This window comes from Neodiprion lecontei, chromosome 2 (genome assembly GCF_021901455.1).
Source record: "Neodiprion lecontei isolate iyNeoLeco1 chromosome 2, iyNeoLeco1.1, whole genome shotgun sequence".
Classification (NCBI taxonomy): Eukaryota; Metazoa; Arthropoda; class Insecta; order Hymenoptera; family Diprionidae; genus Neodiprion; species Neodiprion lecontei.
The window spans coordinates 8,287,873-8,301,486 of record NC_060261.1 but is presented as its reverse complement, the minus strand read 5'-3'; the positions used below and the strand labels follow the sequence as shown (position 1 = coordinate 8,301,486).

The following is a 13,614-nucleotide window of genomic DNA, read 5'->3' as shown; positions in this document are numbered from 1 at the left end:
TTGGCTTGGCACACCTACCACATTAACTGTGTCATTCGAGAAGTGTGCTCCGAATCCACTTGGTTATCGTCTTCGAACTTATCATGTCGATTCACCCCACAATCAGGAACACGAGGTTCCGTATTTTCTGTAAACTAACAGTCATCAGCCGGTCTGAAACCGAGGTAGCTCGATTTTGAAACCCCAGAAGCCATGTCTCGACTCGTCTACATACATTGAGGGTTTTCGGTAATACCGTAACCACCAACCACCAACGTACGCAATACCGTCGACCCTTCTCCGACCTGCCTATCGCAGCCACCCAGTTATCCAGTCATCTAGCATGCACCGTTCGTTGAATGTAAATATAGACTTGGCCAGCTGTGTGTGCGGTTAGGTTGGGGGAGAAAAGTGTCTAGAGCTTGAGGCGTCGCTGTGTGCACTTGGGTCTGTCGTTTGGTGTGTCCCCTATGCTTAGGGCTCGGTTCTTAGGGCCCGACCCACGTGCAACAGGTCCAGAAATCACCTCTTCCAACCCCGCCTGCACCTCCGCTGCCCCTTTTTACTCATGGTAGGGCAAACAGGCGAGGCGATGGGGAGAAGCCGGGGAGCGAGGCGACCCTAATTCCATCTAAAAATACAACCGGGCTCGAGCAACAGGCGACTTTTCACTACTACCAAGTGTAACTTTATTAGGACGAAATTCTTCCTCCTTCACCACCGATCTTATACCGCCCCATAGAAACGGGGGAATTACGCCCTCTTAGCCAACCTGTCACCAACGGTACATGGGTACATCAGGATTATTTTTGACATGTATGCATGTACCTATCAGATCGTTTCACGACGAACAGAGGAGAGCCTTCGGCCTCCTTCTATTTTCCTCTTCTTCGTCACCTTATTCCGCGTCTTACATACTACTTTTTCATAAATACGTATCATACTGCAGTGCGGTTCGATTGACAGACTGATTCATCATCGGCCGTGCGAAAACGACGCGCCGGTTGCACGATGCTCGAAGGCAGCGAAACGCGACGTCGTGACTAACGACGCTGACTTTAGAGCTCCATTGTCCACAATTCATAACGTATGTACGTACGTACGTGTTTCAGAATTGCAGACAACAGTCTGTTTGCCGATCCGTCTCACTCGTAAGATTATATACGATGTACTCGCTCTAGCTGAGGAGTTGGCGGAGGGTAAGGAACAATGCTATCTGTGTTTGGTCGCGTGGCCTGTGTTCCTGGCAAACGTACAAGTCAGAGACTGTCTCTCTGCGATGACGGGTATCCACGTGCACCGCGTGCCGAGTATAGGTATATCCTATGTTTGCACCTTGATACACGGTATCTGTTATCGTCGATGTCACCGTTTCGTTTACCCGCCATCCACCAACAGACGTAAAGGGTTCTGAAAAATCTGATGCGAAACCGGCACTTCCGTTCAAGATCCCGCGAGTAAACGCGTGCAGTGATCACTAAAGTCGAGCTTCGGATGCTCTTCGCTCGTGCGCTGATTGGGCCCAATCTTACTAACTGCCCCGGCCGTCTGAATCATAAATGTAGAATGGTTGACCCTCGCCTCCTACATACTACGACGACGATGCCTCGTACGTGCAGCCACCGAGGAGCAAATGCACGTAGGTGGAGCCATAATTTTGCCCGAGGCGAGCTTTGATCGTCATTTTTGCATCCGCGACGTTCTCGTCGTCGTTGTCATCGTCTGGAATTCATCATTCTCCTTTTTTACTCGCCTGTGTCCTGTCTTTGTTGGGTTGCGGCTTGGTCGTTCTATATTCATGGTCCCCCAGCTTCTCCGGTACCACCTCTTATTCTTCTTCCTTTGTTAACCCGTATACCGGGAATAAAAAATATAAAGCCTCTTTTCGGGGCACACCGACTACCGATGGCACTCTTTCCTCCCTTCCCCGGGTCTGTAAGCCCAAAACGAGATAAAGACGAAGGTTTTTTTCCATCGATTTATGCCCAGGCGTCACTCGATATGAGGAAAGACTTCTTTTACCACTCGCATGATGACGGAGGACTGCTTCGGCTACACGTATTATATTATATTATATTGTACACCTCCGCCGAATAAGTTATGTCGCGACGTAACATCGCGGGAGTGAAGAAACACCGGCCGCGGCATGGAGGCGTCGATGTCGATGCTCTGCCTCCGCGCATCTTATCTGTGTATACTTCTTTCTAAGGCTCTTTCCTGTTCCAACTAGGTATTCGAAAATTCTCATCCTCACTCTCATTAAACCCACGCGTTCGCGGTAATGTACTCATCATCAAACGCCGGTCCACGCGCCAGGACTTCTATCTCCTCCTCCTCCTCCTACTACAGGCATACATACTTCCCTGCATATACGAACGTTATAAATAGTCTTCTTGATTATTAATATGACTCTCTACACGTATGTGTATGCGTCTACATATAAGTATAAGCCGCAACTGTTCTGCCCCGTTAATCAACCGTAATTCTCATTGCAACTGTGGCACGAGCACAAATTTTCATCTCCACATCCTCGCGAACGCAGGACGTTTAGTTTCACAACTCCTTATCTTTATCGCATCCTTCAAGGTATTCCTCAGCCTGCAGGACTGCGGTATTAGATGTGGTCACGTTTCGCTGATCGATCACTCGTACTTTATATCTATCAAGCATTTCCTCGTATTGTAATCAGCCAAGAGTTTTGCCAGCAAAACCAAGTTCGCACACAGTGTGGTCTTTATGATCTTTTTTTTCTCGATGAAAAGGTCATTGAGTTGAACTTAACGAATTGCTGAAACATCGTAAGCGAAGACGGCGCCATGTGATAATTTTCGCGTGGGTTCTTCATATTTTTTGCATCACCATTCGGTCGATTCGAGAGGCATCTTCAGTTCGAAGTTAAGCAGAATCTCGAATGTGTGGAGTAGTCTTTGTTCCAAGAGAGCGTTATTAAGCACTCCCTTTAGAGCACGTACAATCACACGATTCTTGGTCTTGCCGAGCGGTGACATTTAAGAGATGGAGAAAAATAAAGAGAAATATCGGCTATTTTGTTCACTATGGCATATCATATATAAAATTATGTCTATTCATAAATCTTCATTAGCTCAGACCGCGCAGCGGGCAGAAGAAGCTGCTAGGCAGCCAGAAAGATAGTCGTCGTTCGTGTGTATAAGGAATTTAAATAAGACGTCAGCACATTCCTGGCTTACATATCATGTATACCATGCTTCACTACTATTATACATATGTAGGCTAGCCTGCCGGAATTGAGATTCACTAGCTTTTTATTGTTAACAAGAATCTAATTAATACGCACCTAACTACCCAACGCTCGTTCTCGCTATGGAAATGAAACACGTGTAACTAAATTGTATTCCCGGTACCAACAATCGTTCAAACCACACCATCCGATTCATAAATTGCATAACGAATCGTAGGCACAGCAGTAAAATGCATAAATGCCTTGACCTTACGGCTAACTTGTTTCCGGTCCGAAACAAAATGCGAGTTCAATCATCTATACGAATTATGTGACAATGACTGGCGAAGTAGGTGACGTGAGAAAACGTGATGCAAATTGTCACATAATTCGTATAGATGATTGAACTCGCATTTTGTTTCGGACGGTAAACAAGTTAGCCGTAAGGTTAAGGCATTTATGCATTTTACTGTGTGCATCGTTAAGTTTACGAGATTCTGCTGGATGTATAAATTTCAGCGCCAAGTTAAGTAACACTTCCGTTTTCCTTCCTCTCTCGGCTCTCCTTTTTTTTACTTTTCCTTTTCCTGTTTGCTCTTAGCTCTTCGCGCGAGTAGATTAATATTACGTTTTACTTTTTTTTTTTCATCTTTTTTTCCTTCTTTTTTTTCTTTTTTATGCCACTTCCGGGGGAACTGCGTCGACGCCGGTTGACCCGTGACGCAAATGCTTCTCAATGTCCCACGCGGATGTGAAACCACGATAAAGCAAACGGCTAATTGCACCGGGCCCATCAGCGACCGAGCAACAATTAGTTAGCCAACCGACGACCGCAACAGCGAACGCTTCTCTAATCTATCTCGCATCTTTCGTATTTTATACACTTATATCTATATACCTACCATACCTACTCGAGGTTAAGTCATGCGAGGAAGCTGCACCATCTCTTGGAGCTTACTTCAAGCCCAACTCTGCCGCAGTCTGTTTTAACCACAGCTGAACTTTTCCTACCTTGTAGTCAGTTCTCACCGACGCTCGATCAGTTGCTCAGAGTAGGTGCTAATGGGTATTTCCTGTGTTCGGTGGAAACTAAAACTTTTTTGAAATAACTGAAATAAAACTATTTATTTAAACTTCATACAGGACGCTTTTTAGATTTGCCGGATTAATATCCATCTTACATAGTTGCATTTGTTATAAGCAATCACAAACGAAAGGAAATTGAAAGACTATTAGGGAAAATAAAGTTGCGTTTATCGTAGTTGAGTGTATAAATAAACATGTCAGGAAGTAGTTACTTCCTGAAATAGATTGTACAGGCATGCAAAATATAAGTTATAATTTCCCCTTAAAATATTAATGCTTTTTTTCGGTATTTAGGTATGTTGAATTAAAATGTAGCACTGTTTTTTTTTCAACACATCCAGTTTTATTTTTATGCAAGATATGCATATTCATAGATTTGTTTTTACAATTTTTATGAAAAAATAAAATATAATGAATATAAAACTGAATGTTTAGCTTTAAAATGAACAGCATTAGTTTTAATCAAGACTTAAGAAACTAGATAAATCAAAAAGACTTACGATATCTTTTTCTACTTCATTCAAAACTCCTGTTCAGTCTTTTTCTCTTGTACTTACGTAGCTCTAAATATGTTTAAAATCACGATAAACAACAACTATGTTTTTTCAAGTATCTTGTAGCCCTTCGTCGTCACACTATACGTAACTTTCTGATGAGAAAGATCGATTTCTTTACTCTGATTTAAATCGTTCTCGATTTGTAACCTCGTTCCGGTTACGCAAAGCTGACGGTGTCTATCACGAAATTTAATTCTCAAAACCAAGGGGGAAATAATTTGGGATATGCGTAACGCAAAAATTTTTGGTGTTTAATTAATTTAAATTAATCATGTAATTCTACTTAATTTTTTTATTTCAAATAAATTTTTTAAATTCATTTCAATTTATGAATTTCAATTTTTCTCTCAATAATTCTCGCTAATTCATTTTATGTTTAAAATTTTTCCAATCCATTCCTTTTTATTTCTGGTTACTTCAAATTGTTTTTTTTTTTTTTTTAATTCTACTCAACTTTTTAATTTGAATTCAATTTTTTTCCCTTATAAACAGATATTTCCGGCACGAATTAAAACTAATTCAAATCAACTTGATTTAATGCTCATTATTTCAGTTAATTTTTGATAATTCAAGTTGATTCTCGTTGATTCAGGTGAATTATAATTAATTCACCAACTTATTGACACATCAATTCAGTTAGACATTTTCCCTTCGTTCAAAACAGCAGATTTTTTCCCCAACTAAACTTTTTTAATATTTGCAAACTGGCACTGCGGTATACGTTGAAAAATATATTATAGATTCTTGGTGATCGGTCAATTAAGAAAACGTAATTTTAGTTAACGTTTCGTTTTTTAAAATAAATCGTTCTGAGGAGGGCCCATATCCGGGTCGAAACGTTAACTAAAATTACGTTTTCTTAATTGACCGATCACCAAGAATCTATAATATATTACATACGAGGTCGAGAATTCTTATTCATACGTTGAAAAATAGTAGTCGGTAGTCGCGGCGATATATGATCGTGTATTTGCGCTGCGCAAATCTCTCTGCTTCAGGCCTATAGCGATCGGCTATTCAGGCGGTCGCTTCTTATTTTAGGAATTGACGATTCCAGAAAAAAGAACGAAGTAACATGTAAAACGAATAAGGCAAACTTGCGGCTAATCTTGCAGCCTTGACATTTCGGGTTGTAGTTTATCCCAGCACTTCACGTGAGATTCAATTTGTTGTCCTTTCACCCGTGCGGTCATTCCTCACGAACTAATTCATTTAACTAATGCTTGTAGATAAGTTATTAGAAAATTTTTAAACAATTGTTACTGCACGCAGAGGTTTTCATTGTTAACAAAGTCGAACTGAATTCTGCGAAAAGTTTGGCGCGTTATTCTAAAGCTGCAATGCTGTCTTACAGTTGATAGAATTCATCGTATTTTAATATCCAAATAACTAACGTCGGCGAAGAAAAATTGTTGCTGAACTTGTCTATTTTACTGTTTGAAAGAAAAAAGATTAGATCAATGACGTTGTGACTATATTACACTGTTGTTTTATACACGCTTATCAATTGGGAGTCTCGCAAAGAATTTTCTCTTTACAAATATCGTTAGAAAATTTTTACAACTAGCGGTAAATACGTACGCTAATACCTAAATTTTGTTGATCATGCAAACTTGTAGGAATAGAAAATACATAGATGAACATTTTACATATAACATTCGAGAGTCGGTTGTCGCAGTGGGTATAGAATATCTTTCTAATTTTTTAGTACAACACGACGTCTTTCTCTACGAAACGTTATGGCAAGAGCAATAAAGGAGTTTATAGTTAAAGCTGAAATAACGATTGTGGTTAAGCACGTGAATCTTTCATTGTATAATATACGGGTTGTGCAAAGATTTGGAATTGTTGCTACACGATTAGAAAAAAATCGTTCCAGCAGATTCACAAAAATTTTTGGGTTGATTTAACCATTTTTTAATGTATTACTCTAAGTGAAAAAAATTAAATTGACAAATTAAATGTTGATATTAAAAAAAATTGTTTTACATAAAGCGAGCCTGCTGAGACATTATGTTTAGTTACATTTTTCTAGCAGAGTAGCAGTTTATTTACTTTTTTCTTCATTTAATCACTGGCAAAGGTAAGACCTTGTTGTGCAATACCGATCGTATTCTAGACTTGCTCGTAATGGACATGGAAACACGTAACGAAAACGTAAATACCTGTACAATGTACGTGTAAAATGTACATATTTATTATATATACAATATGTTTTTCATTGGACGGATAACGGGCATGTAGGAACGTATATTGTTGAGAAAAAAAATCGAACTCCAGACGTTTAACAATGAAAATTTTATATGTTGCATACATTCGTTCGTATCAACAATTTTTTAATAACAGTACGATATACATATAGTCTCGGCTCTGTCGATGTAAATTATGTGTGTGCGTTTTCTTCTTCATCATCATACACATGTGCACGAATAATGGTTATTATTAAAATAATTAATATACCAATCATAGAAAACGATCGTCAAACGCATAATTACAATAAACTCGCGAAGAGAGAGTCGATTCTTGTCATAAAGATGCAGGACGGTATGAATCGGTGTAAAATTTGTTTCATTATGAAATGCAAAGATCATCCTGTTTCCTCTTGACATCAATAGATAAACTCGTTTAAGACGTACACCGAGAAGATCAAGTGTTTATACTTGATAAATTGATCATATTGCACAATTCGTGTTCTCAGATAGAGGCAAAAAACAAAAAAGAAGCGTAACCGATCGAATAATAGATTGATAATATACAGAAAGAAATTGGGCCATCTTAGATAAAATACTTTTCTTATCAATCGTACCTCCATAATCTTGGATCAAGAACTACGATGTCGCTTATTTTTTCACCATTAACTTTTATTTTTAGTAAAAATATACACTTATGTTAAATATACATCTGTCATATATGCATATATTTTTACATGATATATATATATATATGTGTGTGTGTGTGTGTATGTATATTTACGTCTCGTCGGTATCTTATCTCGCACCAAATAAATGCTTTCATGAACAATGTGCTACTCAATGTACTCTCTATACTTATCGTTGGACGGAGAAAACTGAATATGCTGTTTGAGTAAACAATCCCGCTGTATGATATAGGTACAAATCGAGATTTCAACATAATTACCGACGTATTTATTTTCTCCATCTTTCAACACTACAGTTAGGTATGTGTATTATGTTGTGTATAATGCAGGTACTTAAGCATATAAATTGCCAATGACGGTGAATTATTGTCTTGGTCCAATCGTTGTTGATTGGGTTATAAGATTTTAATATGTCAAAAAAGCAATTCATTTTGGAAGATGTACAATGTTGTCAAAAAATGTCGTTGCGAGTATTCGCTTGTCAGATCGCTCCTGCACAAGTGTGTGCAAGTTATTTATTTCGTTTTTTTTTTCATATATAAATCAAGGATCCGGACCAGAAACGTCAACCAAGGCAGGATCGCTCTCGGAACGTTGCTCCTTTTTTTGCCGCCTAAGGGCAAATTCGACGATGCAAAATGTTAGCGTTCCTAAGACCAGAAAACAGACTAGAATGCCGAGCTGAATGTACAGGCCGATGTGGCTGCTGTAGGAAAAGCTGATCGCCGCTGCTACCGACTGTGTGAACTTGAAGAGGGCAAAGGCCGGTGCGCTGTCTTTCGCGTAGAGAACACCGAGGAGTGCGTATACCTGGGTGTTGAAGCAGGCGTCGCCGAAGCCGAGGGCAAGCGACCCGATCATCGCCAGGGTCGGCGACGCCGAGATGAAGCCCGATTCCGCGGTTGTCTGGAAGGGCGAGTCGTCCGGAAGGTTTAAGAATATCGTGCAGAAGGCGAACATGTGGACGATGAAACCGACGATAACGATCGGATCGCGTCCGAATCGCACCGTCTTCGATGCCAGGATCCCGAAGAGAGCACCAGCTACGACTTCGCCGACCCCGATGAAGATCCCCGAGAGTCCAACCAGCTTCTTGGATTCCGAACCCATCGCCTGGGTGAAACCGATACTGGCCGAGTAGACCCCGGAGTAAAATGTGAGGACCAGACCCGCGTAGAAGAATGTTATCGACAGGAGCATCATCTTCCAGGTGATGAAAAGCCGGAAGGAATCCCTCAGCGCGTGCCAGGCTGCCATCAGCGGTTTATCCTTCGCTGGTTCCGGTATGTGCAGCTCTTTGTCGGCGCTCGATACTCCCTCGGCTTCTCCGATCTCCATCATCTTCGGGGCCTTTCGCAGGGTCGCCAGGACCACCGTACCGATCAGTGCCAGACTCGTCAGCACCCAGAATACCATGTTTCGCGTCGAGGCTACGATCGTAGATCCCGAAAACATGAAGTAGACGAAGATGTTACCCATGAACATCGAACACTGGAATATCGCCCAGAAGAGACCCGCGTTTCTCGACATTGTGTCTGGGTCGCTGTTCTGCGTCAGATACATCCCTTGACCCGTCCATATCAGCGCTGCTCCTAGACCCACTAGCGCCGATACCACGTAGAGAAGCTCGGTCTGGGCCAACAGGAACGAGGCGATGAACGCCACGTAGCAACAGCTTCCCGTAAGCATCGCCGTTCGAGGACCCGTCACGGATATGAACGATGGCGCCAACCAGTTGCAGGTTGCGAACACAGCGTATATTATTGCCAGGCTCGTGTAACCGTCCGCCGTGAAGGTCTTATCGTCCTCTTTTATACTGTCCAATATCGTTTTCTGTAACAGGAATTCATTTTTACAACTTATTACCTGTATTCTGGTATATACATTCAAATTCGTTTAAATTTGGCATGCAGAAGCTCGACGTGGATGTAGATTTAAAGGAATACGAACTTCATTTTATAGCATGTAATTTCGGATTCAAGGCCGTTTCATCTTCGGTATAAACTTTAAACTTTCGCGAAAGCACCGTATTGCAATATCAACGTTGGAAAATATCTTCATCAGACTTTTCGAAAGACTTGCATTCAAGTCTTTCTTGGTGAAATATCATGACTATACAAGGTCAAGTTGATTTCGTTCATTACGAGTGGTCAGTTTCTTCAATTTCTAAGTTGCGAAAGCACCGAAGCGCAGATTATACATTGTATTATAGGAGTGGGACGACTTTAATCCTAGCAACACTGCGTTGCATAAAATGATTACAAGATTTATAGGTGAAGCTAACGATTTCGGGATGAATTTGTGCAGGAACCTCTCAACGCCAAAGGCAACTATGACGAATAATAAAATATGACGAACGAAACGCTTTGGCGCATCGTGAGAGGAATACTAATTTCGCTGTCACGAGCTCGCGGCACTTGCAGGTGGAGTCAGTTTCCTCTATTCAACTGTCCAACAAACACTATATAACCCGAGGAAACTGCCTTCAATCCGCTACCTTTATAAAGTCAAGGAAAAACTAGCCGTGACGAAGGATACCGAGAAAGATATAACGCTTGGGTTTAACCCAAGATGCAACAAGGTTGGTATTTGGGAAGCTGAATTCTTTTGAGATACGAAACCTTACGGATGCTGATTTCTACTGTAAAGTACTTAAAGAATTTTGTTACGAATTTGCCGCTTCATGATGGATTTGTATTTTATCGAGCTTGCGTGAGGAATGTTAAATATTTCACTTTGCAGTTACACATAAATTCGCAAGTATGAGACATTGAAACTGGTTCAGGGTCAAATTTACTATTACCACTATCGATAGAACGAAATAAATTGCTTCGACCCAAATCTGATCTCTCGCTTTTAACTTAAGGTGGTGTAAGATGAAATATTCCGTTCTTTATGAATACGTTACGGCGGGAGAAGGTAGCCGTTAATTAACTCTCGTCTACCTCGAGAAAAAATTGCTACACTGACCCGAAAACTCGGGCACTGCAGTGTCAACTGTACCAGCTAATGGATAATCGTAAATCACAAATTGTCCATCTCTGGCACCAGAACGTGCAGCTTTCTAACGTGTTTCGTATATTCAGAGATAAACCATCCATTGTAGCATCCAGTCTGATGTTTCATATTCACAATCTTTGGATAGAAGAATTTTTTAGTTATTTCTAAACTCGCGATAGTGGAAAATTACCATCTAGGGGTCGTTAATTGCCAGGTTATACTAGCAGGGAGAATAATTATACGACTATATAATTATATGTTGCTGCGTTGGAATTAAATTGAAAGTTTCAAACACAAACACAGCAACAGAATTTGAATAGAGGTACGACTCTATTGTTCCATCATACAAATATATGAAAACGCGTGATCGGAGCCGCAGCATGTCTCGAAGTGAAATATGCGTCTGACAAAATGAATCGATTTTTTACTTCGTTCGTGTTACCGAGCTTCCTTTTCAAAAAGATAACGTGATTAGTACGCAAAAAATACCCTGCATTTAATTGTCTCTGCTGCAGCGGCATTCCCCCATAACAACGTTACAATATGCTCACAACCCCAACAGGCATCGCTGCATTATTCATCTTTCCCGGACTTTACATTCTGCGATTTTGCATGCTTAGAACGTTGATACGTCTCTATATTTGCATTCATTATAAGAACTATTTTTCACAGTCTGTAATCTTATCGTACGGTGTATCAAGTTCGACGATCTTACGCATTATGCTAACAGCGACTGACTAGTCGTAGAAGCTTTAGTGGCGCGGTAAATACGCTTTCTTTTGTCAACACTTACATTTAAATTGTTTCGTTCCAATGACAATTAGCCTCGAAAGTGAATATTTGTTTCCTAACAATGTTAACGTTAATAATGGTATCGTAATGAAAGATTGGAATGAAAATTTACCCTTCATCAATTTTATAATGACATTGAAGGAACTATGATTTCAAAGTATGAACATCTCTTCTTTTGTTACGATTTATTAAATTTCAGACAATTCTAAAATCGCGAAATAATGGTTTTTTCCTAACCATGAACCTTTCCAATAACGTTAATGACTTCGACACGATGCTGCATATAACAGAAACCACGCGTTTTTTCACTACACTTTGGTTCAAGAATCTTTTTCTTATCAAAATGATTTATACTTTTGCAAAAATTTATATCAAAGTTTGCAGATGCTGCTTGAATTTGTCTTTATCATACATGTATAATGTATATATGTATGTACCTATATTATGAATTTCGACAATAATTGGCCAACTGAAACAAGCAATTCATCGAATTCAAAATCTGCGTTCACGCCTCCGCCTACTTTTATATTCATTATACAGTAAAATCTTCTCATGAGAAATCTTCGAGCACGGATTGACATTTGAGCAGTTAAAACATTGGGTAATCATTATCCCAGGCGACTCTCTAACTTTCAACTGTATCGCACTGTAGGTACCGTATGTAAAACTATTCGTATTCGATCCAATGTCAAAGTAGGGGAACAAAATGGAAAGTCAAGCTAGCACTAGGATTCTCAATTACGAAATGAGCTACTTTTTGTTTGTGTCGTCGAGTGGGCGAGGTTTCGCACCCACTTTCAAAAGCTTTCCAAAAGTCGAAATTTATAACTCAAAATGGTACGTGTATAGGTAATTCTCTGTCAATGCGGTCGAAGATCCGTTTCTTACGATTGGTCATTGTCATTTCCAAGATATTCAATAAAGAGATCTAGAAGAAAAAGCGATCAACATGCGCTATCATTTGATTCGTGACACAAAAAAAAGTAAAAAAAAAAAAAAGGACGCGGAACGCTTGACGGGAGTTTTAAATGCCAATTGCTATCGCGCGCGATTCTTCAAAATTTCCGTACACATACATTACACGCAGAGTGTGAGCGACAAGGCGACGGGATGAGGATACGAATAGGAGAATGCGAATCGGAATGCGAGTGCGCTGGCGAACAGCTGATTGCGTGTCAACAATAGGTGCAAAGTCGAGGGTATTTAAGTCGTCGAGATTCAGAGCCTCCAATGCCAATGATCGTCGTTGATGCGGCAGACGGAGTGATCAGAGATTAATGATAATTAGTCGATTAATAGACTTACCTCGATGTTTCCCATAGTTTGGAATGCGGTAAAAGTCAACATGAAACCACAGCTTAATACTATCACGTTGAAGAGACGAGTATCGAAACTCATTTTGAATAATCTTAACTTTAAAGCGCAAGGAAAGGAAAACTTGCAAAATAACAATCTCATCGGTTCAAATCCTCCGTTAACGATTAATATTATATTGTGATACGGAGCTGCGCCGGCAGCACAGAATGCTAGTCAAATGAAATCTGTCAAAGGATTGTTACGGTACCACGTACTGCGCCGCCTGTGAGTACGCACCGACCAGTCTGAAGTTGGCCGCAACTGCATTCGACGCAGCGCAACATATTCTATCGACTTGGGGACTAATATATCGAAAGTCGCGGCCTGAAACTCAATTCGTAACTCGGCCCGACGCAAGTACGGGTAATTGCTTTAACACAATGCTAACTTATATCTCAAATTAGAATAAAGTATTTATAATTTCAACAAAAGTATTATAAAATAGAGATATAAATACTTAAGCGGATGTCGATGAGTTTGAATCAAATTCAAACGGTATTTTTTAACTCGGAAAACTCAGTAAGAAAGGAAATTCCAATTCATTGAAACATTGTTTGCTTTGACATTGATTGAAGCAAATATAATTAGATTAACCACAGTCCCAACTTCTGAACCATCGTTTCATCGTAAACGTTGATTCAAGAATATATGGTCAGTCAAGGTCGTAAATTTAGTAACATATTTCAAACCACTGCGATTCAAATTCACAACGCCAGCAGCGCGACTTTCGCGCTATCTTGTGGGATAACTTGAAACCACGGTGATTT

At 40.1% G+C, this 13,614-nt stretch overlaps 2 protein-coding genes across 2 annotated transcripts in view; one reads left to right on the top strand and one right to left on the bottom strand.

Moving 5' to 3' along the window:
• The window catches only part of LOC107218147 (rho GTPase-activating protein 44), a 79,769-nt gene that overhangs the window by 55,523 nt on the left and 10,632 nt on the right, over window positions 1–13,614 (top strand). The gene's annotated exons all lie outside the window — the stretch shown is intronic.
• LOC107218156 (UNC93-like protein MFSD11) lies at window positions 7,953–13,099 on the bottom strand. Its single transcript, XM_015655931.2, has 2 exons — window positions 12,797–13,099; window positions 7,953–9,532 (listed from the first exon to the last, which is right to left on the bottom strand). Exons 1-2 carry the CDS (start codon window positions 12,947–12,949, stop codon window positions 8,243–8,245), a joined length of 1,443 nt encoding a protein of 480 aa, XP_015511417.1. The 5' UTR covers window positions 12,950–13,099; the 3' UTR covers window positions 7,953–8,242.

Excerpts from the sequence above, each read along its gene's own strand:
- LOC107218156 (XM_015655931.2), bottom strand. The coding sequence starts at position 12,949 with ATGAGATTGTTATTTTGCAAGTTTTCCTTTCCTTGCGCTTTAAAGTTA. Across the intron at positions 9,533-12,796 it reads AAACTATGGGAAACATCGAG|AAAACGATATTGGACAGTAT; the intron begins GTAAGTCTATTA and ends TTCCTGTTACAG.